The sequence below is a fragment of the Rhea americana genome, unplaced genomic scaffold (assembly GCF_003343005.1).
Source record: "Rhea americana isolate MKP2758 unplaced genomic scaffold, rheAme1 scaffold_223, whole genome shotgun sequence".
Taxonomy (NCBI): domain Eukaryota; kingdom Metazoa; phylum Chordata; class Aves; order Rheiformes; family Rheidae; genus Rhea; species Rhea americana.
Genome location: NW_028186339.1, coordinates 596200 through 623576, shown reverse-complemented (window position 1 = coordinate 623576; position 27377 = coordinate 596200). Strand labels below are relative to the sequence as shown.

General features: G+C 40.2%; 1 protein-coding gene across 3 annotated transcripts in view; it reads left to right on the top strand.

Annotated features, from left to right (window-relative positions):
• MACROD2 (mono-ADP ribosylhydrolase 2) overlaps positions 1-27377 on the top strand; it is an 880037-nt gene that overhangs the window by 815894 nt on the left and 36766 nt on the right. For all 3 annotated transcript variants that reach the window (XM_085305606.1, XM_085305605.1, XM_085305604.1), the window contains exons 12-16: positions 10156-10218; positions 13409-13477; positions 22868-22945; positions 23585-23659; positions 24346-24444. In XM_085305606.1, coding sequence (XP_085161732.1) covers positions 10156-10218; positions 13409-13477; positions 22868-22945; positions 23585-23659; positions 24346-24444 — 384 coding nt within the window. The remainder of the gene's footprint in view (positions 1-10155; positions 10219-13408; positions 13478-22867; positions 22946-23584; positions 23660-24345; positions 24445-27377) is intronic.

Here is a 27377-nt window from a genome sequence, read left to right as displayed (position 1 = left end):
TTAAAAAAAAAAAAAGAAAAGAAAGAAAAAGAAAAAGAAAAAAAGAAAGAAAAGGAGCTTTTAGCAATGAAAGCAAGCCCAAAGATACTTACATTTAATGCACGATATTATTTTCCCCTTGGTGCCCACCATGACTAGAAATAAAATATTTAACAAATATATGCTGAGGCACAGGAAGAACCAGATTTTTTTTCCCTCTGCTTAATTCTCGGTGTCTTTTTCGACTGAAGATGGGAATACAGCTTGCTCTTTTCACAGCCCCCTGCCACCCTCAAACACATGCCCTTTGTGGTGGCCTGTAAAAACTGTTCCACTATGTTCAGTAATATTTCTGCTGTAATATTTTGCTACCRCATGCCAACCTAGTTCGTTGATTGGAGGTAATAGAACAATATCTTTTTGGTGCCTGTAAAAATCTCCACAGAAGAGGGTGGAAAGCAGGTTCCTTCATTATTACTTTCTCTGCAATCAAGGAAAGTCAAGTAAGTGGCTGTATGTGAGGAGTTTGTTTTGCAGTAAGCTAAAATAAACACTTGACATGCTAATGAAAACAATTTTATACTGAACCTCTAAAGTATTAGTGGTCTCTGTTATTATGCTACTAGATACATTGTTTTCTGCATTCAGGCCATTGATAGAGAAAAACAAGCGTGAACTGCATAGCAGATTTTCTTGACAGTTGTGTTCAGAGGTTTTCACTATAATGTGGGTTATTGTCTGTGGAAGTGGGTAGATAGGATAGATGGAGAAAAATTCTTTACTTCCAGGATCCCTGCAGTATTTTAAATTTTAAATGTACAAGCATGCACTGTAATTCTTCCCCCCCCGACACCCTTTGGCCCTCGGGGATAAAATCAGACAGTGATAATTTTGGCTTTTTCCTCAGTCAGGTGCGCTTAGAAACTATGTGATTATAACTTCTGAGGTGAGAAATATATCTTTGACACCAAACAAAACTTAGCATGTCTTACTTCAAGAGCTTTATAACACAACGCTGAAGTAATTACATAGACAAAACAGCACTTGTCACAGTGTAATAGCTATAAGCTAGCATATATGTTGCAGGTTGAGTGTTCTCATCCCACTTATCACTACCAAGCTAAATTAAATGATTTAAAAGAGGCTAATGAAACAAAWTTATAGATATTCCTTATTTTTCTTTGTTACTTTCCCAAATGTCTTTCTGTACATCCTGAACACTGAGGAGTGTGCAATAGATTTTCTWGATGTGAAGCGAAGCAAACCTGTTGGACCTTGTCTTCTTTTTTTGATTTCTCAAAAAGGTATAAAACAGAGCCTGCTGAAGAGCTGCCTTGTCTATTCCCACCATGGTCTGCAGGTGATCAATATTATCTCAAAGAGAGCTAGTACAGCAGCAGAAATGCCTGATCTTTCTCTTCCTCCAGGAGAAGATAATCAATTCATGTAGCAGAAGCTGTTTCTGTGCCTTCTTGAATCCTGACTGCCTTCAATCAAGGGATTTGAAGACATAACTGGAGCTCTGCAAGTTGTCTTGCTCTGACTCATAAGCTTCACGCAAAATAGTTGTTATTCTTGATAGATTGATAGGTTCTTGGTCACATGAGATCACGTTATGGGGCCTAGTGTATGTTAGGAGATAGTTTGTTGGAACTGTGCATCCTGGATGAACTTTGTCTGTTTTCTGTTCACCTGGTGGGAAGGAGAACAGTTTGATGGATAAGTCAAGCCAGAAAGTTCAAAGTGAACAGAAATCACCTTTGAAATAGTTGGTAGAGCTGGTTCTGTTGCCTGACGGGGTCATCGCACTACAGACCTCTTAACTTTCAAGGACAGTATCAAATGTCTGAAATGTTATTCAGCAATGGCAGGAATTTAGGCTCATCAGCAAGCTCTTCTCTCAMTCAGAATCAGCACTGCTCTGTTGACAAGAGGTGTCAGTCTTTTCATTTGAGTATACAGTAGAAATGAGATGAAATGGAATTGCATCTTACCTTGATAACTCTTTGGTTCAGCAGATCGTGGTGATTAGGTAAGAAACTCACTGAGAAGCAACCCAGCTTCTCATCCCTTTTCCTAGAAAGATTTTGTCCAGTGACAGAAAGTGCGTAGTCTTCCGACTGGAAACTGAGCCTCATTTAGACCTTCATTGCAAGATTAGAGTAAGGCTTCCTCTTCACATAGCATGAATTTTGCACCTTTGCAGCTTCTCCCTAGAATCGTAGAGGGAGATGCAGTGTGCACACCCACAATAGTCCACAGCACTGTGGCTGGTGCCCCTTTCCTCGGARGTGGGCTTAGCTCTCCCTTGGGGTGAGGGTAAATACTGAACCCATGTCTTCCCACTAGTGTCTTCCGGTTTTTGTGCTCCCCTTGGATAAATCTGGCCAGGCCTGCTGGCTGTGGCTTGAGAAAGACTGAGCCCTGCYCTGTTCATTCAAAGCTTGTTTGTTCTCACAAGGAAGTTCTACATTCAGTTTCCCAATGGGAAGTAAAGTACCTGCTTGGAGATTTGCCTGTTACACTTGTACTTCAAAGAAAGATGGATGTTCAGACAYTTCCTTGTGCATGCAGATTTTTGTGGTGTTAAGCTCTTCCTCTGTGGTACAGGGGAAGTTTGGATATGCAGCTCTGGGCTTTGGCTCCTGCTCCAGGAGTGGGGCTCTTAAAGTGAGTCATTGTGGTAACTGCCATAGCAGAAGGTTTATGGCTGTGGTTAGCTGTTTGACTGTGAATAACTTACCSTACCCTATAGGTAGCCCAAGCAAGGGAACTGAAGTCCTGTGGAAGGATTTGAGGKTTTTGTGGCTTGCTGAACTGAGGGCCTTAAAGTACATGTAGCAGCTSTTGTGTATTGGGATTCTACAGTGATGTTCAAAGCCTCTTTTTAAAGGCCTTCTAATGCTGTACAGAGATGATTTTCTCTTTCTTTAAAATAAGGATTAATATTAATGAGATTTGACTTCTGGTTAAGTTTTAAAATGTTCCTCAGTTTACAGCAAATGATTCTTTTGCCACTCGAGAAATTGTAGCTGCATCTCTCCGTAGCATCGCACAGGGCAGTAATATTGTTCAATAGATTTCTGCTCCACTCCTGATATGCTAAAAATGGACATCAGGACACATAATTATACTTCAAAAACACACATCCACTTATTCGGCCTTAAAAGTGCTACTTCTTATTAAGATAGCTTAGAAGTTACTGCATTCTTTTTACCACCAATCCAAATCCTTAAATAAACTTCTAAATTAAGATAAAGTACTAGAGAAGAAGTTCTCTGGGAAGACTGTGCATCAAACATGTCTGTTTCAYCTTAGTGCAGATTGGTTATATTTAAAGAGATGCTATTAACCCCTATCTGCTTTGGCTGATAGTTCCTTTCTTCGCTTTTATTTTGAAGCCTGCCATCTGTCCTGACCGATTGCAGCTCTCAGAATATCAGGTGATCACAACCCACTTAGTCAGGRGAAAGCCAGGACCTTATCTCTGTTTTTATTTGGATTTGCTCTCCAAGCAAACCCTTCTTACAAGATTATTTACTTTGTTGAAGTGGCTACTACAGTTTCGTTAAATTGCCACACAGCTGTCGCACAATGGCTCGCTTTGGCCTCCGGAAGTTACAGCCTACACCCGCGCTTGCTGCTTTGGCCATTTATCTGTTTGGTGATTCTTCTGGAAGCTCTATGTATATATATGCAAACTGTACTAGGCAAACAGTTGCAATTCCTGTTTTCACACTCTACTTCAGAGCTGATTTTCTTTCTGCTGAGATGAGCTAAGGTGCAAAACACTGAGTTACTAAAGTGACTAATGCAATGTTGTCAGGGAAGAATTATACAATGCCAAATCAGCGTACCTGTGGGGAATTCATCTGTCGAGGCATTCATTTCTCATTTCTAGCCATTATGTGAATAAAAGTAAACCATCGTGATTGTTCAGGTCCAGGGCAGAAGACAGGGTTAGTCCCTTAATTCTGAAATGTTAATATGAAATAGTAACGTGCGTGTTTTGGTTCATGTGGAATGGTTGGGGGTTTTCTTAAGCACATCATGCTGTTTTCAACAAGTGTGAGCTCCTGTATTGCTTCTCTGCCCAGTTCTTTGCTTTGTTACATTCCAGCACCGTGTGATTTCTTGAACTGTATGCAAAGGATTGAACTAGCTCTTACGTTTTATTTTGACAGTGGTTTGGAAAAGAAGCTGTGCTGTAGGCCTTAGCAGTGTGCRGTTACCTCGTCTATCAGTCACACAAAAAAAGCATGAATTAAGAGTAAATTGATGTAGTAAAGAAAAAATTTATGATTATACTATATCCATTCACATCTGAGCTCYCTCTCTTTCTCTCTCTCTTAGGTAGGAGTGGCTMTTGGGCTAGGAATCAGGACTCCTCATTTCTGCTCTGAGCTCTACCAAGGGTTACTCTTCAACATGCATCAAATCACTTGAGCAGCTTCTGTCCAATTTTATGTACTGTGATAACAGTGATAACCTGTGCAGCACTGTGTGTATTTTTTGCATCAAAATACAAATTATCCTATATATGTACAGTGCATGGTGTTCAGGATATGTAGAGTGTTTAGGATCTGAGGTCCATATTCTAAATGTTTTGGAGAGCTCAAGCGCTGCGTGCCAAACAGGAGATGGCTGTTTTCATTTGTTCTGAACAGTCACTGTTGCAGGTAGTCAGAAATAGCAATGATCAGCATCTTTTGCAATCAAATTTAGAAGTCTCATGCCAGGCACCTGTACTGCAAAATCTGAGTCAAACTATATGTCACATAGAAGAATTATATCCAGCGAAAAAACAGCCTAGCACARCCTTCTCAGCGATGTTATGGATGAAGTGAGTTGGGGCAAATGTGAGTGCCTCTGTCTTCAAAGCACCTGCTTGGATGGCATAGCTCTTGGCCCACTCTTTATACCCTGGCACTTCCCGAGCTAGGAGAGGTATTTYCAAATGAAGCTCTTCTGGTCCACAGAGGAGTGAGGCGAGGGGAACCTTCCTATAGACTTCAGTGGGCTTCAGATTAGACTCCTGTATTTCTCAGAACTTAAATAGGTGAGATACAATAGTGTCATTTTTAAACTCTTACATAATCCCCAAGAGCTATAGTTTTCTCATTCTTTTCCCACAGTCRCCAACAATTCTCGACAAAATGCTGCATGACAACAAAAACCTGTTATTTATTAGGCTGACTACTTAGCTGTGCTGCGTGCATTGATAGCRGTGCGTTCAGATCTGCTGCAGTGAGGTAAATTGTTGAAACATCAAGGAGGGAACAAGTCTCATAACCCCATTAAACAATTACGGCAGATAATTCTTTACTATCCCCTCTTAAAGTTTACCCCAAAGGGGTTATACACAACAAGTGATTAAAACTGACCTAAATCATAATTTAATTAAAAGAAATTGAAGTTCAAACTGCAAATGTTTGGTAACCTCAGGCCACCACCCTAATGATTCATTTTAATGCATTAGTAGTTCTACAATAATGGCCTTTGTTTGTATGTGCTTTTGTTTTATGTCTGATACCATTTTGCCACTGGAATAATATGAAAATGCTTGCAGGCAATATGATCTTGAGTGTATGTACAGGGAGACATGTGCTTTCTTCTTTTGTATTAGGAGTTCCACTGAAGTCAGCATATCTACTCATGTGTGCAGAATGTAACAGCTGTAAGATCAAGGGCTATATTTTTAATTTTCTCATTAATTAGTTTCCCTGTTGTCCTAGAAGGACCTTCACATCGTTAATATGATTGCCATGGCACTATTTTTGTGCTCTTAAAAAGAAGGTTCAAAACTGTGGCATCCCTTATCTTGGTTGGCATTTGCCTTCTTCCGAAAAGYGTGGTCCAGCTGTGAACGATGTCCCCATGCCAGACCGAGGGAGATGCATGCAGCTGCTGGCTCCCAGGGAGGACCAGTGGGTGCCTATGTAGCAGGGGCCATGGCGGGACGTAACAGGGTGAAACCTCATGTTCAGGGAGGTGCTACCTACACAGATAACACACGAATGGCAACCAAGACATGACCCTCAAGCGATGGCCTTCTGTATCMTTTACTTCTGCTCCAGGAAGAAGTAGGTTGTTTGAAAGACTCTTGCTCTGGCTGTTTGTTTCCACCCTATACATAACATACATAACACTTTCTCAGCAACAGAAACTATTTTCATAACAGTTATGTTGGARGGTAAAAGCAGACCATTTTGTGTTGGTTAGGTAGAATTTCTTTCTTCGACTAAAAATGTTATCTACAAATCTTCTTCCTCCTGGGAAATGTCTTTTTGCATTAGTTTTTGACACATTGGCTTTACCCTCAGCTCTCCTAAGTATATCTCTGACTCCTTATGAAGAGAGGTGCTTCTCAAGAGGCTTATGTGTATGAAAATCTGGCCCTTGTTCAGCTCTGCAACAGGAGGAGCCAAGTGCCTGGCAGACTGTTAATATTTGTGACTTGCCACACTTGTAGCAGGAGCAGTTCAAGATGCAAAACCCTACGTGCTCCTGGGCCCTTGCGGAGGAGACARGAAGAATGCAAGAACCTGCTCTGGCGTTGAGTCGAGAGATTGTCCCCTGGACTTTCCTTTGGTTTTTGTGTCATTCCTCACCCCTCTGACTGCTGGCTTATTATTTATTGTATCAGCTGCTTTGTTTGGGGGCTGCTACTGCAGCTGCCATAGGACTGTGCATGCTAAATACCTCTCCTTAACAGAGAGTGGGCAGAYGCTGGCAGAGTATCTAGTTTTCTACGCTGGTTAGAAGTGCCGCTTGCTTTGCCAGCTTGCTGAGGGTGCTGATTGATCACTGGTGTGCTACTGAATATAAATGAGGGAATAAATCATTTTGGGGAGTTTCCTTACTGGTCCCAAAGCAAAAGAGTGAGAAAGGAGAGCAAGCTCCTAGCGGGCAGTAGTCAGCTTGGCAAAGGAAAGCAAAATGGCCAAAAGTATGTATTTTAGTGACTGATGTGCTTATTTTGTTTGTATCATGCTACTGTAACTCTCAAACTCCTGGTTTTTCAGCTGATTGCCATACTGGAAAGAAGAAACAGATGTTCCCATTTGTCTTTTGATATGGCTCAAAATCATTTACATTTGCTGGCCTAAAATGACACAACATGTCATACACCACATTTTCTGTCTCCTCTGGAGTGAGTGACAGATTGTTGTTCAATTACTAGTATAATGGCAAAATAGATACTGCGAGGACAGTTTTCACCTAGAGGAAATGCAATTGCAAACTACTGCAATAGCGTAAAGAGAAGGATGGGAGATACTGCAGATGCCATCTAGAGAAAAAGACATTTTTATTACTAATAATGTCATGAGGAAGAATCAAGGGAAATATGCTGGGTCTGGCTTTTCTGACTGGAGAAGAGGAGAGCAGGGGTGAATAAAAATATGGAGAAGAGATGGCTTGCTACTCTTTAAAATGTATTTTCAGCTCTTTGCCTTGAACATGTGCTACTTAAAGCCTTTCCATTTGCTCTGCATCCAGCTCCAATGGAGACAATAATTACAAACAGGCTCTTCATCAGTAGAAGACACTTAGTGAGAGGCTCATTAGAATGGTTTTAGCAAATGGAAAAAAAAGCGTTTGTCAGACGTGCAGAGATTAGTCACTGTAGCATCCTCTAGTTTACTTTCTTGTCAGTGTATTCGTACTCACCTTCCCCCTTTCTCCTGAGATGAAGAGACTCATTGTGCCAGACAAAGCTTAGTCCTTACTTCTGGAAGTCATTTACTTGAGCATCACTTGTCCACTTTTAATTTTTTAGTGTTTCTTCATTCTACTAATTTTTTAATGTTCCCTAGTTCTACCAAAGTCACTCTGTAGGCACAAAGTGCCCTTTAAACCTGCTTTTTTAACATCGGTTTGGCCTGAGAAAGTGACTTTACAAGAGATGGAATTCCTTGGGRATAAATATGAATCCTCCAAATATCTGATTTTAGCCAAGTAACTTATGGTTTATTCATACTTGTTTTAATGAGTGTAGAAACAAGTGTCATCTAGCATGTAGTTTTGTGTGGTGAATGGAGTCAGATAACTGCTGAAATGATTTTCAGTGATGTATCGGTAGTTACTGTTTGCACCTGACCTGCTTTTTCGGAATATAAAGTCCATCTGTGTGAAGCGAAACATGTTGCCCTTGGCTGTGATGAAATTCTTTAGGGTTTGGCACTGCTTATGTAACAGTGAAGCACTATTCTCTCTGGATCTGACTTAATAGTAAAGACTTTTGAAGTATCCTTCCGCCGTTGTGTTAGGGTAGTGTGCATAACGGACAATTCCTTACCACAGCTCCTGAGCCGGACAGCTTGCTCCCAGTGGGACAAGTGCCGGTGCAACAGAGAATTTGTTCCTTATTTATTAACAATTTGCTGCAAAGCTTGCAATGGCCAAACCCCAGGTTTTAGAAAGAAAGGTGGAGGGAGAAAGGAAAATGTACCTTCTGGTCTAGCTAACTTTGTTTTGTGTGCAGTCYTCATGCACCATCCTGATGTTTGTGGATGGGCAGAATGATTAAAAGAAAATTTGAAAAAAAGCCCAGCTGATTTTATCAAATCATTTTGGTCATCCGTGTAATGTGATTTTTCTCTAGTTTAGACTCACTAACGTGCAAAGAAATCGCTATCAGTAGCTGTCCGTTAAGGCTGGTTAAGATCAGTTYGGAGAGTTACAAAGCAGCCAAGAGGCTCGAGTCCCTGCCGACGGCCGCCAGCCGGCCCGGCTGCAGGTGGGGTGTAACGCTGGGCTCCTCTGGCACCCGAGACAGTAGCTCCGTGCAAGGTCAGCCGGCAAATGCTTCTCCGCTAGTCCCATCTGCTGGATGCCGAGATGTATTGCCTACCAGAACAAGCAGAGCAACATGCCTCCGTCTTTAAATATGAGCTAAATCCAGTGGGCTGCCAGAAGGTGCCCGTTGGCTTCCAAAAAGCACGAGCTTGCTTGCTTGCTTCCTCCTGCCTCCCCCTAATTGCATTTGTGCTCCCGCTCTTCTCCCCGACGGCCCTGATGCGCTGAGTAAGGTGGTGGCGCTTTCACCGCGTTACTCCGCGGAAGTTGTAATCAGAAAAATCCAGGAGCCAGAAGAGATCACAGGAAAAAAAAAAAAAAAAAAAGGGCATGGTTATCAAGCCGTTCACAGGCTGGGGACTGAATTTCCCTCCTGCCGGTGCGTCSGCACCGCGCTCGCTTCCTCAGCTGCCTCGGGAGGGCTGGTGCCCCGCGAGGAGCACGCCGGCCACCTCGCCATGCCGGCACGGGGGGCGCAGCGCTGCGGGCAGYGCCGCGTGCTGTGCCGCAACCGCTAGGATTTTTATGAAGCTRAAAGAGAGCTCTTGACTGTGGAAAAGACAGATTGCTTGATTCTCTTCTAATTGAGCCGAGCACAGGTTAAGAAGGTTTGATCCTACGTCCATAGACTTTCCCCAGCGTATGCTTTTCTCAGTGGTAATTCGCTGTTTGGTAACTGCCTTCAGAAAGGGAGCTAGAGGGAAGAAAATGGATAATTAATGTGAATGGAGAAGTGGAGAAAATTGGGAATGAATGTGAATAAAAAAGGGGGAAAAATGCCACACATTAAATCCTAGCAATCTCGCCTTGGTTTATTTTGCTTTCTCTTTTGTAGTCATTTGTGATGCATTTTAGTACTTTAAGTGGCTTTGAGACTTTTGCTTTAAAATAAGTAAGTTTCAGGCAATTCTCCACTTCCTAGTCTCACCTTACATAGCTCTTAAGAGAGGCTCTGCAAGTCTAAAACACAGCCACCTGAAGGGTCTCATGGAAATGACGCTGGAGGAAAAGAATCCCAGAAAAAAGTCTTTATAAAATAAATACAGTAAGATCAACTAACAATTTTATCTGCTGTAGACAGTGTTTAAGGAAATACCTTTATTTGGTATACAGGCATTTCCAGTGTTAAGGACCAATTCTGTCTGTCTACTGAGGTAAACTCTTCAGTCTAACTCTCTCTTCTGCAGCTTGAAATGTGATTATTTTAAATGTGGCTGTTTGCAGTTCTTCAGTTTACCTTTTAGCTCTCTCCCTTTTATCACAGGACCTTGCTATAAATTAACAGTTTATGCTGCATTTGTTACAATTAATAATGTTCCTGCTGTTACCAATGAAATAATATACCATAAGTCATTTTTTTGGTCGTTTCCCTGATAGGTGATAACAGCCCAGAGGAGAAGCAAACCACTGAAGAAACTGAGGTCCAGAGCCATGAAGCAGGTTTGTTCTGAGTTCCTTAAAGGGCTTTTTTGGGTTTAATCCACCTTGGTGAACAATAACCGTAGTCAATGCTATTGACTGAAAATGTTTGTACGTTTTCACCAGATTAACTCAGGGCTTGTGCAGTTCTCCCAGGAGAGACCCCAGTACCATTCATTATGAATGAATGTATTGCACGGCAGGAATGCAGACTTTGCTGTTTAAGTTACACGCTCCACGGTCTCTCTTTAAGGTGGAATATCCCTAAATAATCCTCTAACTAGAAAGAATTTTCCCTCTCTGTCTGCACTAGWGTAGCACTCTGTGTAGCACAGAAACCAAGGGAAAGGAAATTGGGGGAAGGAGGAGGCAGTCTTTCTTTATTAAAAACTGCACTTTTAAAGATTTTTTAAAGGTATTTTCGGATTTTAGTAAATAGTCTGCCTAAGTCTCAGGGGTTATGAAGATTTAAATCCATACAGAAGGATATTACATATACTGCRCATAAATGTCAGAGTTCACAAACAGTGGGTTTTGCAGATGGCATGCTTATAAATTATATGTTACAAGCTAGTAAGTTCAGTATTTTAAAATACAGTATCAGTCAATGTTCAAAATAGACTTTCTGTTATTTTTTCTTTTTCTAGTTGTGTTTTTCATCCTGCTAAACTCTGCTTGATGCAAATGACAACCAGAATTAAGCAGTTATCAAAATAGCTGAAGTGACAGTCAAAACAGCTACAAATCCCCTTRTTTCTTAGGGTTTCTTTTTGCAGTGTTACAAGTAGCACAGTGTTTTTGTGGGTTTTTTTCTCCTAGTAGTGCAAGGTGTTGCCTAAACATACTTAACTCAGAGTATGTGAAACAGTTTTGTAAATAACTATTTAACTATTTTTTAATTTATCCTGAAAATTGCTACTGGTGTCTGGAAGATAGAGCTGAAGAAGGTCAGTCAGGCCAGCYAGCCAGGTTGCCTGGCCTGGTTACTGTGTTGTGGCTCTTTCTGAACCTCACATTCATTTGAGARCAGCCCTTTTTTGGTCCTGTGCAATGAGCACCACAAATGAGAARGTGGCGTGTTTCTCCAGGATGTCTTGTAGGCCAGTCTCCTGCAACGAGATGTTAGCAGCTGCTGCCGTCCCCGAGTGGCTGAAGTCCTTCTGTAGGTCGCATCATCCTCATGACCTCTTTTTTCCATCCCCACGAGAGGCAGTGAGTTACACTGTGTGAATCCAGACTCTTCTTTGCAACTCTGGCTGGGCAAGGAGATATCTTTACCTTGGCAATGTCAGTATTTTAACAGTACCAAGCACTGCTTGGCTTCTTGCTCAGGAGAGCTCAAACTGCAGAGATTTCTGTTTAACCCAATTACATTACTGTCTACAAGTTGCAAATACAGCCCACCATACCTGTCAACTATATTCACCCAGTCTACTGATGGGATGCATATTTCCCTAGTATATCAGYTCATGAAACAGTTGGATTTAGTGAGCTACATCTCATTTTTCCCAGAAGTAAAGAAAATATACCTCTCTCTACTASTGGGAGTGTATTAAATGCTTTATGCTCTTTTCCAAAATTGTCATTATGACCTGTTATGTTACGAGCTGCCAGACTTGGTTTATCAGAGATATCATAGACATTCTTTTACTATCTAATATTGGTAGAYACATTTTGTAACTCTCATGGAGAGCATCAAAGAAAAGATCCAGACTTCTCAGGTCCYGGGTCCAGAAGACGTCATAGCTGAGGAACACGTTTAGGTACATGCCTGAAGATGATGTCATGCTTACGTGTAGTGCACGAGTTGCCTCCTCAGCCATAGGCACAGACAGAGGAGTAGTATAGAAAAAATGATTTGTCTTTACACTTGTCTCTAGCGGCTCACATGGTGATAACAAGAGAGGGGCCTACAATTGCTTCGAGTCAGTAACGTAAAGCTAATGAATTGCTGTTGCATTCCCATTTCCTCATTGTGGAAGCAAACATCATCAGGAACTTCTAGGGATGCTGCTTCTCTGCCCTTTGCCTGGCAGTAGGAAATGACCTGATTTTGCAAGCTACATGGTTGCATGCCTGAAACGCTTCTAATCACAGTGAAAGATAATTGTCAGGAGTAGTCTCTTCAGATAGTAAAGTCCTTATTTGAGAATGTTGTATTTTCTGAACCAAAAGGCATAGCCTTCATCTGAGTGTGACAAATCATAAAAGCATGGCTTTTAATGTTGTAAAAGAAAATGTATGAGAAAAAAAAATAGAAACAGTGTATTCTTACTCAGGTCATTATGTAGAAATTTATATATTCATATTATACAATAAATGAAAAAGCCAGATATAGAGTACAAAGATTAGCCTGAAATTATTTAGCTATTACTGATTTTTCTTTTTTCTTTTAAATCGGGTCTCTATACTATCATTGATGAACTTCACAGTTAACACATGAGAATCAAAAAGGTGAGGTTCAGGTCTCATTTTTAACTAGTTAAAAAAAAAGCTGTATGACTATATGACTATATTAGGAATAATTTTTGTTAGAAACATAGAGGGGAAGTTTTTTGAAAGAAATGTAAAACTAAAAACAAATTTTCYTAAAGATTTTTGCTTATAAAAGTTGCCAAGCAAAAGCAATAGTAAAAATGAAAAGATTCAATTAAATTCAAGTATTAGTTTTGTCTGTGAAATACCTAGTTGCATCAGCATATTCTACCATCGAAAATCTATGTGCCACTGATTTTCGGGGAGTTACTAWATTTAGGGCCTGATTCAGGAAAGCTTCTGTTTGCAGGAAAGCATTTGCATTTAATTGTTTCATTTCCAATGGGATTCATGGACATGATTAAAGTTAAGAACCAGCTTAATTGTTTTTCACAAAATAGATGGATTTAATGAAAATTGGAATGCTTTGGCAAATAGCAACACCAGCCTACCCATKCACTTGATAGCTGTTACTCCCCCTCATACTAAGGAAATGGAAATACAGGCTCGATTTGGCAGTATGGCAATGCCCCAGCTTAGGGAAGATGATCAGAGCARTAATGCCCAGAGAAGACAACGTGAATGGATGGAAGGGCAGAAAATCAAACCCCATACTAGTATTTTGCATCTTAGTCAGACAGACCACTGGATAAGGTGTAACCCTTTTTTCGGTCAACCAGTTCATCAGTTTGATATCTGATGAGTAATGTCGCTCTCATTTCCTGGGTTCTTACAGATGAGATGAAGCCCACAGCTGTACCCAGCCTATCGTCAGAAGAAGAAATAGAGCTGAGTGAGGATAAAGGTACAGACTGCAAACTGCATTTCAAAATATCCAATCCCAAGAGGACATTTTGTAAAGCCATATTTTCCTTTGTCTGGAAATTGCCAAAATCAAAGTTAAACAACACAAAAATAGATAAATGCTTGGATTTTCATTTACAAGAGTCTTTGTTATGAACTACTTGGCACCAGCTGTTCTGCTGGTAGGAGAGAGATGCTGTGAATTCTTAAGTCCCCTTGCTATGAAGGTAATACTGAAATATCATAGGTGACGTATCAGAAAAGAGCCTCAAGGTTGGGCTCACTAGGGCAACTCATACACGTAAAGTTAAGCATACCCATTTATCTTAGCAGTAGTAACTCCCTACTCAGTGCTCTCCTGATGAGAAAGAGAAAAACACGATCACTATAAACACATCAGGAGGAGACAGAAGGAGATGAAGTCATAACGGAGAGGGGGAAAGCAATGTTTATCTTGTGCGGACCGTGCTGGGCACTCAGATCATTTAGTTTGTGATAAATATTTAAAAGTGTCATGGGGCCAAATGACAGGGAGTTTAGGAAACAAGAAAGAGGGATGATCTAATTTAAATGTTTCAAGCTGAGCTTTTTCCTGTGGAGCTGTTGGTTTACAGATAGGAACCAGTGTGCTGCCATACCATTTTTGATACTCTTATGATATCACACCATTAATTGCTTGTGCTGGTCTACAGTTTTTGGCATTTTTGCAGGGGTATGTCAAGACAAAGCCTGGGTGATTTATAAAATGTTTGCTACTGGTAATTCAAAACAGGAGCTATGCTATCTATAATAAATACATTCCCTCAGTACAGCCTTCAAGAAAGACTAATAGGAAATTTTAATGCATTTTACTGAGATAACATAATTATTAACATCCATTAACTTATTTATTTTAAAAGACTTAATGTTTAATTCAGTGTCGCTGCTTGGCTCTCTTCTCATTTTTCTAGATCAGTGTGATGGGGTGCAAGAGCTTGCCCTTTGGTTCCAAAGGAACATGCTGGAGCACCCACATTCCTACCTGAATATGAGTTCAAAGCCATGTGCAGGTTGATTTAAGTGCTCTCTTAGCTAATTGATTGATATTGCAGGGAAAAAAGCGCACAAACTCTTGGCAGAGCACTGTCTTTTTAATCTGTGAGATCTTCACAGATTAGAGTCGTGCCAAAACTAGTAGAAGGCAGAAATAGTGACAGATCYAGCCCTAGTGTAATTGGTGATTACCTGCAAGACATCTGTCTTTATAACGATGTTTGGCCTATCTATGAATTCTGTATCTGTCTGGTTGCCTCTTAGATGCACTCTTTATGTTTTTTAACATGAGGGCAGTGGCAGATTTTTGGCTTTGGAATGTTTTGTTCTCTGCAGTCTTTCTGAAGATCCCAACATTTTGGTATTGTTTTGCATTCTTGTTCCAGAAGTCCTCTTATATTTTTCAGTGACAACACCAATCATCTCAGTGTAGGACCATCCCAGTTTTTTTGACCTATTGCATTAGGTGTCTCTTCTCAGGAAAGTAGCCATTTTTCTGTTACGCTTCTTGCCATTCGTACGATGTTCCAAGAGGATAATGTCTTCCCCTCTTCTCGTGGGAGGTTGCAGAAGAAGAGATATTGTCCTGAGAAGTCCTTTATTCCAACAAGTAGTTGGGTCTTCCGTTTCCTCAAAAATAAGGCTGAAAGCATCTAGTAAGGAAAAAGAAGTGAGACAGATTCTCCTCTGTATATTTTGTTTAGGAAGTAATGCTGGTACTAGAAGGAATGGTGTAGCCGTGTGATAGTTAGCATGCTTGGAGATTGTTTGTTTATGAGTTTTTTAAATGTAAACACAAATTTTGAAGGACCAGGTTTTCATCCTTGTTTATATTAGTATTTTTTTCAAMTTTTCAGGTCTTAGATTTTGAGTTGTTTTAAAATGAACACTAGTGTTACAAAAAGCTTGCTACCTTTTGGGAGAAGGCACTTYTACAAAATACTGGCATTTCTGAAAACACCTGCCATTCCTGAAATAAATTTCAGTCTTCAAATTGTTTTCCCACTGAGTTAACGCAGCTAAAACCTGCCAGGACCTAGAACATACTCATTTCTATAGTTTATCTTCAACTAAATGGAATAGATGTAAAGTATTTAAAGAAATTGTATTTTTTCAGTCTGTTCACCTAATTACTGTGAAAGAAGATTCCTGGCAAATAGATCTAGGTTACATGCTTCCAAAACACATAGTTTAAACCACCTGGAATATGAGGTTTCCAAGCCTGCTATGCAGATATAGCAGTCTTTCAAATGACAGTTCTGATGGGTGCACTGGAACTGATATTTTGACTCCAGTTAGCTTCAACTAGTAATTTTTCTCCTTATTCTTTCATCTATGCTGGGGTCAGAAAATAGTAAACCCATTGAAATATTTATCTTTAGTTCTGAAGTATGGCGATACTCAAACAAGATACTGCTCTCACTTTGAAGCTTTGCATAGCTCTTTTAACAAATATTACCCATTGCAGACTGTCATAAACAGGGTTCTGCCAGCCCTATAGCAGTATGGCTCAGCACGTCTTGGTAGGGTCTTTAATGGCCAATGGGAGTTTAATTTTCATGGCAAGCCTTATTCTGATTCAGGAAAAGCTTCCTAGTCAGGACAGCATTTAAACCTTGCTGAAAATTTATCCAAGTGTTATTTTCCGGCTGGTCAAAGGGGCTTGATGCACATACATCACTGCTGTCAGAAAGTTCAGCTATTTTTTATCTGGGTCATCTTTATGAAGGGTTTTTGGTTTTTTGGGGGGCAATTTTAAAGAAGGGGAAGGATGAGAATGTAAAAGGATTGTTCACAAGAAGTGTGTTGGTGAACCACGTGGGAATAATGCTTTGAGGGGCTCTGATTAAAATGAGAACCTAATGCAAGACAACGTTTCCTGAAACTATAGCTCTTCCTGTATTCATTCTAGAAGAGACAGTAACACTGTCCAGAAAAAGAAAGTTCGTATGGGCCTAATTTACATGTAGCCTTTGAACAGATGGAGTTTTTCGGGTGCTCTGTCTTTCCTCAGAAGGAACGTGTGACAGTCATATTACAAGAACATCAATATGTTTAATGTTATGCTTTGGAGGTATCCTCTTATTTGAGTCTATGCCAAGTTTCTATTTCCACTGTCTGGAAATACCACAAAGACACGTTGAAATTTTACCCTTGAAGACTTGCATGCATATCTATTAGCTGTTGCAGGGAGAGCTGGCATCTCTAGGCAGCGCCTTCGCCGTGCTTCATTACTGTGCATATGGAAGTAGGACCTTTACACACAGCGTATTTCAAGGTAGAGCTGCTGCTCTTTATGAAGTGTAAGGACAGAACAAAGTGATTAAAGTCATTAATGTTTATGCAGCAGATAAAAGACATATCAGGCAGGCTGCAGCCTCATATGCCTGTCCACACAAGATTGTGCTGGGACTACCAACTCTTTTTAAATGGACCATCTAGTATGTACCGTTGTGCAGTAATGGTGACAAATGAGGATAGCTTTCTAACCAACTGAGCCAAACTTGCCCCTTAATGAACTCCTACTTTTAAAAAGAGGTTGTGCATGTGCGAGAGCGTTGTGCATCTTCATCCCAGTTACCTGCCCTACCAATTACTCTTTAATCTGACTTAATGATGGTGCTTTCTGGCAGAAAAATTAAAAAAAAAAAAACAACGTGGATTTAGTACAGGTGAAGAGTGAATTCCACGTTAGGTAATCGTGGAAAAGTTTCTATTCACAATACACCGATTTTAATTCATTAGCACTTAATAAGAACTGAATTTTCATTTGAAGGTCAACTAAATTAAATCATATGCTAATTAATTTTAAAAATAAAGTACCGATTAATTATTTCCAGGTGTTCACCAAAGTCTGTGTTCCTATGGGAATGCCATTTAAAAGCAAATCACCATTTTTCTGCATTCATTGAAATGGAGTCAGATTCGGTCAGCTGGAGGGTTTATGTTGTCAGAAACAGAATTAGGTATGTGTCTTGGCTAGAGTTTGGCCCTAAAAGCTCACTGTGTGCAGTGCAGAAGCCTGTAAGTATCCTGTCTGTAAAACATAATGGATCTTATATTCCTCTTTGGCCAGCTCTAGTTCTCACCATGGAAAAATCTTCATGTCCTGAGGACAGAAATGACCGAGAAAGGATAAACTGAAAGATAYAGAATTTCAAATTCAGGGGAGCAGTATAAATCAGCATAAATTAGACATTGATAAGTGGGTGAAAAATTGACTGAAAGGCCAATAAATTCAAAAAGAGGTGTTTAAAATCAGCTCTTAAGTATATATTAAGACATCTAAATGAATGACCTGATTTTCAGAAGTGCTGAACACTCTGCAGCTACCAATGAAATGTTTTTACTTCACCCTTGGGCTATGATTAGACCTGGAAAATTTCAGCCTGAAAATTTTCAATTATAGGTAACTGAAAAAGAACCTGTATAATGGAAAAGTTTCAGCACCCCCAGCTATGTGGCTGCAATGATAACCTTCCTCTCACTTGGGCAGAGTGATTTCTATGAAAGCAAACAGACTAACACAACCTTAAGAACACGGTTTGGGTTTTTTTTTAAACCAGATAAATAACCGTCCCCAGCCAACCAAATGCCTTTTTTTGCTAGCATCCTTCATAACAGGCAGTTTTAGCTTYCGATAATGCTGGTTATTCACTTTCCCTTTAAATCTGAGCTGTCTGTGCATCCAGGCTGGGTCTGGCCCCAGGCTAGAGGCCAGGCGTGAGCCCGGGTCCGGACCCAGCCTGGAGGCAAGGCTGGAGAAGACGCGGCAGGACSAGCGAGCAGGAGCATTACTGGCGGACCCTGTCTGCAGAGATGAGCCACTTTTTCTGTTATCCGAACACTTGTACAAAGCTGTCTACAGGTTGTCATGCCTAACAAGGTCTGTTTTACTAAGCCGTGTAAACTTGGGCTCAAATAAATCTAATCTGTCATAAAAATAGATTAAAATGAAATCTTGGTGGATGTAAAAATAACATTTTAAAGTCAAAGCTTGAGAATATCTCCCTAACTTCTCATAAATCACCATTTTATAGTATTTCATTTTAACACATTTTCTTCAGTTTATGAGGCAAAAGAATACCCTAATCATGTGGCAGCCTCTGTGCACACCATTACCTGTAATTTTAGACRCCTGCTTGATTTCTTTCACTCTGGAAGTATTCCAGTCATTTTTCACAGTATCATGCTCAAAAATAAAATGCACTGAACCCATTTCTTTCATAATGGCCAGTTTTTCCCCTGTTTAATCTTCTTAGAGCTCCCTAAAACGTGGTGATTTATCTGTGCTATGTGCGAGACCCAGGTGTGTTGCACATTAGAAACGACTCAGTAAATAAGCCACACAGAAACTAGCTGGGGAAGTGAATCTTAAAAGATCATTAAAGCCGCTTAACATTCAGATCTTAGCAGTTCTGCTCTTCCTAAGTATTTGCAAAAATTTTTTTGAGCAAAGCTGTTTTATGCAGTCAAAAAAGTATGAATGACATGGTAAAGGATGAGGTTTTTTGCAGCGTTTAGAGAAAATAGTGTCTGATTATTGTCAGGAAGGGAGGGCTGATCGCTTACTGCAGGCTACATAGCTTTCCTGGAGCTGACTTTAACAAATAGTTGGTAAATGGAAAAGTGAGTAACATATTTGAGAAGTACTCCGTCCTGCTTACTTAGTCGGCGTGTTTTCTCCCAGGTTTTTAGAGGCGGGGGTTAATTCCCCGGTGCGCTCTGCCTGGCAGCCCCACGAAACAGCAGTGCCGCCACAGCGGAGGGGTGCTGAGCCCTGCGGCGGTGCCCGCGGGACCTGGAGCCGGGGCAGAGCTATTGCTCCTTACACGGATATTGCCGCTGCAGCCGCCACGGAGAAGCAGCGGACTGAGGGGCCAGAGGCGAGCGAGCACCCTGATGCCTCGTGTGTGATAGATAAGGGACGTGGCTTTGGTTCATTTATTTCATTAAACATCACGTTGGGTTTGTCTGCGCGTGATCAGTGAGGGCKTTACGGACTGTGTTACAGTGTAGTATCGGAAACACTGGGGTTTTTTTCAGTCCTGCCTGGAGGAATACTAATCCTTACCGTCCCAGTTTGGGGTTATCCTAGGTAAACGGTGCCCAGCGTGTGTTATCAGAAGTAAGATACTGTGTTGTGAAATAATACCCTGACTCRGATTCTCCAGTGCAACTTGACAGATAAGTAGCTGTGTTAGAGGAAGACTAATGCTGTTTTATGCCATTTAAAAAATTGAGSTCAGTTCACTGGTCCATTAGCAGTGGGCAAAGGCTTTAGGGATGTCAGGAGCTCTTTTAGGCCCTGGAATCATTTAAGATTATGCTGGTTTGTGCCTAGCTATATATGGCTATAAAGGGCTAYGTGAAGGCAATGGACCAGCTGTTCCTGAGGACTGCCACTACCCTGCTCTGCAAATCTGCAGACAGAAGGTACTATATAACCTGCAGGTGTGGGATGCCAATGAAGTGGAGGTAGCACTCTTGCCTTGTGTGCAATTTGAGAACAGCTTTTACTGGCCTGTGTATTTAGTCTTACATTTTTACTCTTGCCTGACTCAGATTTTCTTCATAAATCTGGGTTTATTCCTTTCCTTTATTTTACTCCTGTTAATCCTAAAAGTAAATGTATCTTTGGACCTTTTGGCTTGAATATTTGATTTAGTATTTGCATTTGAAAAGAAGAAATCTTTGATATGGTCTTGACCTTAAAGATTTTGGAGCTCCGAATCTGCATACTAATGCCATGACTGATCTCTACTGCTGAAATTAGAGTAGCAGACTGTTACAGTTAGGCAATAACTCCTGTCCATGTTCTTCTCTTTTCAGAAACACACTTAAAAAAAAAAAAAAAAAACAACAAGAACAACAAAAAAAATTATGCAAAATTATACTGTATATTGTCTGGAATAGTTTTGCATCCCATGTAACTAAATTGCTTTCTTAAGCCGTGAAACAATTAGAAAGCTATATTCATGACCAAAGTGGAAGTTTAATACAAAACTGCAATCCCGTAAGAATACACTGTGCACAGCTATTTATGGTAATGTYTGAAGCTCTGCCAAATAACACAGGTGGTCTCTAGCTGTGGTGCCTAATGCTGATGCCCAGCGTGGCTTGTTGGRGGGTCATGCTTACAGCTATGTCCGAAGGGTGGAAGTAATGCTAGAGAGAATTCCCCAAAGTGCAGGGTAACTGCAGTTTGCCATAAACTGTTTGATACGTTGTGCAAACCAGCAGCACGATGGAGCACTTACTTGCATCAGCCATGCACAAGGCTCTTAAAGTCCATWTTTTATTATTGACCAAAGTGTGTAATTGTTGTTCTGATACTATAGATTGATTTTTTTTGCATGGAATTGGAGTCATTCCTCATTCTGGGAGAAAAGATGGCATCCAAGAGCTGAGATTAAAGTCATAGGTCTGAAAATAGAAAGTGCTGTGCAAGTGCCCTAAGGGCCTGGATGGAGAAGCTAGCATCTCCCACCCAAATCAGGAASGAATACCCTGTGTTACTGCTTTTGGCTGTGTGAAGGCTCATATCCAGGCCCTGGTAGTATAGTACTTACAGAAGAGGACCCCCAAGGTCAGCACTGTCTGTATATACATGTACAACTAAGCCATACACAGGAGGGTTATAGTAATTCAGAACATGGGGCCACACGTGGTACAAGTCTTGGCTTGTTTGACATCCTGTGAAAGCTTTGTCATAGCCAGAATTTCATGCAATGGGTTTCAGGCTTCTGGGGACACTGACAAATTCCCAACAGATTCTTACTGCCATTCCCATTTATACCGAGAAGTCCATTAAGTCACATTTTGATTAAACTTGCAATTTGGTGAAATTCTAATTTATTTCAGCCTGATAGGGTAGCCTCTCGTGACTCATAGCACAACATGGCATGCTAGTATGAAAGGGCAGCACAGCAGTCCAGCCGATAGCAGAGAGTAGCGTTTTAAGCCCACAGGAGGGTGAAAAGAGTGCCACAAGGGCAAATTTCAGCAAATTGTACATCAGTGAGATATTCCGCTTTCAAGCTTGGTTTTATAAACTTATTGTCATGCAATGAAAAGAGTAAGAAGCTGTGTAGGTAATTAAATGTTTTCCTTGGGGGATTATTTGCAGTTAATTAAACCCACACACTTTCCGTGTGCATACCTGTTCTACAGATTATTGAATTTGGATCAGATGTTAACAACACAGCTTTCCCATTTACTCATCAGAGATTGTTCTCAAGTTTCAGGAACAGAGTTTTACCAGGACATCCTATGGCATACTGTAAGGTTTGTCCTGCAATATTATAGAGAGGGACTTTCTAGAAATAGAGTCTTACTCACATTGCCACAGCGTAATTTATTATCACACACCATAGATCTTTTGTCGGCGTTACTGGAGTTTTTCTGCTAGCAGCATTTTAGAAAGTGTTTTACTCTGAACTATAGTGAATATCTGTTACCGTTAGTATTACCTCTGGTTCTCTTACCCCTGAGGTTTGCAGAAATGTCCAGTTACCTAGATCAGTGGCCTTTTTTAACAAGGGTCAAGCAGAGCTCTTTATCCTGTAAAAACTTTGTGTTGTGCCAGTGAGCAGAACTAAAAAAAGTGTTGCTCTTTTGCTATGAATTCCTGACCATAATGGAATAATACATTTCACCACACAAAAAGTAAGGAGTGGCTTTTCTTAGAAAACACTGTTTGACCTAGCAATATAATGACCTGTGCTTGTGAAGACTGCAGACAGGGTTTAACCAATTTAAACCTCGCTGTGCCCCKGGCTCAGGGTTTGGCTTCGGGCAGTTCATTTTGCTAGTCTCCCCCAAAGCGACGGAAGTCTTTGCAACAGGAGCGACCTGGGCAGTTCTGTCTTCAGGTGAAATGAGGCTACAGTTTCCAGTGAGATTTATAGGACTTAATGTGTGTCAAGCATGTGGAAATCCAACTATGCAAAGTACTAGCGTTGTTCTAAAAATAAGTCACTTAACACATCAAGTGGCTAGTTCACGTTGTTTCCCATAACTTTGTGCTGCGCCGTTCATTAGAAATAAAATTCTTGGTAATACTCCCAATTTTTCTTAGATATTCTTTCTTCCCAAATGTTTGAGGTTTGTACTGCGGGCCAAAACCTGTTCAATAATTGTGCAGATTGTGAAAATGATTTGAATAATTTAAACCCATGAGTATACTTTTATAGTATATAAATCTGAGGTCAAACAGATAGAAAGTCTTCCAGAGCACGAGAATKCCAAATATCAATCTAGCACCTCGGGGCTACCCGTGTCTGAGGTAACTACCAGCTTTTTCGGGCATGAAAAACACTGCAGGATTTTCTCATTTGCTTGGTTGTTGTTTCCTCAGACTCCCTGGAAGACCCCAAAGGCATGCCAGAGAGCGACCCAGTGCATCCTGTGGTGTGCGAACAAGATCAAGCCGAAGGTAAAGTTTTCTGCTGAAATTCTATAAGACACAAATAACGAACCAGTTGGGAACTTTAGTTCTTCCAGTTACAGCATTCGGTGGTTTTCCCCCTGACCTCTGCTGCCTTAGAAATATGCCTTCAGCTAGTAGAGGCTGGGCATCAAACGGTCTTGGTACAGTAATCCCTGGTGTAATAATAATCTCCAAATATGTGGKTTTTACCATATTGATCCTGTGTCAGTGCATAGCATTATTACTTTTTTTTTCCTTCCTCCTCTTCTTTTTCTTTCTTTTTGCTTCTAAAAGCCTGTGAGGTAATTCTGTTCTTCTGATAAGCTGTCAAGTGCAGGCAGTATTCAGCAGCTCCTGTGAAAAACAATGTGTCAAGGCTGATTCCTCCCCCCCCCCAAAAAAAAAAACATAATTCCGGATCAGTTTTGACCAGCCATTCAACATGCTTAATATTTAGAGCTTATTAAGTGGTACGTTCATGTATAAAATGATTTCAACGTTGCTCATTTAATTAAAAAAAAAAAGCAGTATTGGGTTGAAAAGCAACATGATATATGTTGGATTTGTGTCCTGTTTTGATAAACWTGCCTTTGCATGCGTGCACAGGTATTATACTGATGTAATTTCCAATTGTCATGCTAACAGGACAAGAGGATGCTTCTGCAGATGAAGAGGTGAAAACAGGGGCAGATTCCCAAAGCTCCTGCATGGAAATAGAAGGTACTGACCATGCCTTGAAGTCAATGAGCAAGATTACCAGGAGGTGAAATACCTGTTACTATTCAGTCACCAGCAGTAGTGTTGAAGTTCCCCTTGTTTCTCCATACCTAGTAAGCCAAATCTGTGGAGCTGAATCTTCTTATGATAGCTCTGAATTTGAGTCTGAGCAGGGGAGTAGCTGTGGATTCTCGACTCAGGTGGTGAAAGCTGATTTTTAACGCCCCCTTAAAAAAAAAAGAGAGAGAGAAAAGAAAAGAAAAAGATTTTTAATCATTTGCCCCATTAAAAAAAAATGAACACCATATTTCTTATTCCTGAGGATAAGCACTTGAGTCTTGAACATGAGGTGCACTGAATGCTCTAGCCCCAGTCCAGGCAAACACTTTGGTAAATGTATMTTTGGGCTTGTGATTAGTCCCAGGGAAGTCCCAAGCTTGGAGCTAGGCATGTATTTTTTGTGCTAAGGCTAGAAAGCTCAGCATCTTGGAAGGTCAAGGCCTTGCTCTCAASTACAGCCGCTTGGATTTTCCAGAGGTAGCTGTGGTGTCGGTGCTTCTGCGGGTAGGGTCTTTTTTCTCTACTGACGTTTTTAATGTTAATCTCTGTAGCGTATGTTAAAAATTCTACACAGTGTCAGTCCTGAAGAACTTTACTGTTGAGCTTCTGTTTTCATCAAATCTATTCAGAGCCGTTGTTGAACCAAAAAGACACAACAGAAGCCGAGGAACCTTTGATTCCCGGTGCAGGTGAAGATGAAGAAGAAAAAGAAGGAGGAGGAGGAGGAGGTAAGAAAGAGAATCCTGTTGAGCTTCTACATTTTATTAGCAATTATAGATATTTTCTCCATTTCAGGGAAACATGGAAATAGCACACAAAGGTCATCTTTTTTTTTTTAAAAAAAATATACTCTCTTCCCTATCATTGAGTGTTGTTGTGATATAATGGTCTTGGATTCATATAGGAAAATATGTGCAAGAAAGTGCTCAATTAGATTCTAAAATGACTTTAAAATAAACACATTTCTCATTGTTGGTTTTCTATATTAATGTGCATAAGGCTGATTAAGCAAACAATTTATGTCTAAGTACCCTGTTATCATGTTCGCTAAAAACATTGAGAGTGTTTACAATAAATGGGTATGAAAATGATTTGTGAGGTCATTGGTAGAGATTTAACTACTAATTACCTAAAACTAGTAATTCTAATAAAGAAACCARTATTTGGAGCAGGAACACACAGAGTTTTACTGAAGCAATAGATTTTTCTGAGTAAAGCATTTTAATCCTTAGTAATGCTTTTGCAGAGAAACTCAGAAGTTCAATTTTTAGTATTAGACACTTTTAAGGGAGCCCTACATCCAGGTGATCATTTGTAGTAGTCATATGATTGTGTAAAAAGCAGTGTATTATGTAAATAAATCTCTAAAGTAATTGCAAGTTAATAATTATATAGTCTTCTGTAGAGTACAGARATGAATTTTACAGTTCCAAACTAAAACCTGGACATGATCTTCACAGAAAAAAATCAGGTCAATACTAACTGTGTTGTCCTAATTATGAACTCCTTTTCCCAGCCCCATTGACACCAACTTAATTGCAAACCTGCATTGGTAATATTGACACTTATCTTCATTGCAAATCCAGGTTAATAGTACCTCTTTGTTCATATACAGCTAAACAACATTTCCTCTCCTTTTTTTTTCTCTCTATTGCCTGCCCAAATTGAGACTAATCGCATCTCTTTATTACCAGTCATGTTTTTGGTGTCATTTTTGTGTTTTATTACTTATGGTGAAAATAGACTGCTATAATCCTTACTTCAAATCCAGGTAAAYGGTAGTGCTCTCCTTCAATTGCAAATCCAGGTTACATAATACAAACTCACACTGATTGCAAATACCAAAGTCATTATGTTAATTTCCTCCTAATATAAATTATTTACGTTTTATTTTATGCCTCATCAAAAGCAAGTTGGACAAAATGTACTTTTATTATTTGTACATTTTATTTGCTTTAACACTTCAGTGTCCCCTACAGCTAGTGACTGTCATTTAGTTCTCAGTGGAGAGAATATATTTTGCCATCTGTTTTACCTAGTATTAAAATAGGCAGCATTAAAGAAAAGAAGGTAATGTCAGAAAAGGGTTGTTCTTGGCACTTTTCCTTTTCCTGCACCTTATTTAAAACAGTTCTAGTACTAAGTAAATGATTCTTTCCAAACGTTTTGGAGCACATTCTTACCTTGAGGTTGAGGTACTGCTCCTGCGTGAGATTAGTCTGATCCAAATTTCATTAAATTCATAGAAGGACTCTCATTTACTTAAGCTTTCAGTCTGCTTGATAGCAAGAGGAGATGCTGAGCTGAGTCTATGCACAGGCAGCAGCACTTAGGTAACTGCACTGATACTCTTTTTCACTTCTTCAGAATATCCTGGCTTTGGGTCAGGGAAAACAAATCCATGCTTTTTCAGCTTTTAGGGAAGGAAAGGAAATTATGGCTTTCCCTTGCTTTGCTTCATTCTTATGGGTGCATGACCATCAGAACTCGGTTTTGATGGATGCATATTCTGCAATGATAGCTTTGAGAGCCTCAATGCAAAAGTGGTTCTTCACTAAAAGAGTATAAAAAAAAACAAGCTAAGTTTAAGCTAATAAAATAATATGTATTCCCCAGGGAGAATTTCCATTAGAAAGAGCTAACCTGGCATAAAACAGCAACTTAATATGTAACACTATTTCATGAAACACAAGTTCTACCACATAAACTAATTCAGTTAAATTGTTTCCCACCAGCATCTACAGTACACTTGAAGTACAATAAAATGGCATATTTTTGCCTAAGAACACTTGAAAAAAGCTAACAGGAGACTGTTATTCCCATTAAATAGAAACCTAGTCACAATACTGGATGTTAAGTGTCACAACAGTGCTCTTGACCGGTATTAAATCTGCATGCTTTGCCAAATATAGCAACTGCTAAACTGCAGATAACCTGCTCTGTCTTTTCTAAGTCTGATACTTTGTTTTTGTGTTATCAAGCTCATCCTGGAGCAAAGGGTAACACCTAGCTGCCTCTCTCCTCTCTCTTTCACTGGGTCCCGTTAGATTGATGGGAGTCATCTGTGAGCTGAGCTGTCCGTACGGCTGGAGCTCTGGAAGCTGCTAAATGCTGACAGTTGAGTTCAGTCTCTTTTCCAGCCTATGGCTAGATGTTGGCTTGGTGGCAGATTGCAACTTTAAAGCCAGCTAGTAATTTTCCAGTGATCTAGGTTTCCATGGAAAAAATGACTGTTTCTTCGTGTTTTCTAAATGGGCCTTAGTTTTTACAAATTTCTGATGGAGTGCAGGTAAGCTGTTGATCAAATTTGTGCTGGTTTTGCTACCAGCTCTTCTCATGTGTGGCTGGGGATTTTAAGGCTTGCAGAGTCCTCTCTGTAAAGCCTGTTAGGATTCATAGCTCCACAGTCCCTCCACAGTGCATATTACAATACAGTTGTGGATCCTTGGGCTTTCGAGGTTGTGGGGCAATGGGAGACTGAAGAATCAACATCTTGGGAATTTCACCACTGTTTTCCATTGCTTAGCAGTTTGAAACAAGCCAGATTACCTTGAGRAATTTAATGACATAAGACACTGTATGTGTTTTCACAAAAACCTGGAGTTTTGTTTTCAAAAATCAGTAAGAAAATACAATATGCCAGTTACTCTTTTTTTTTTTT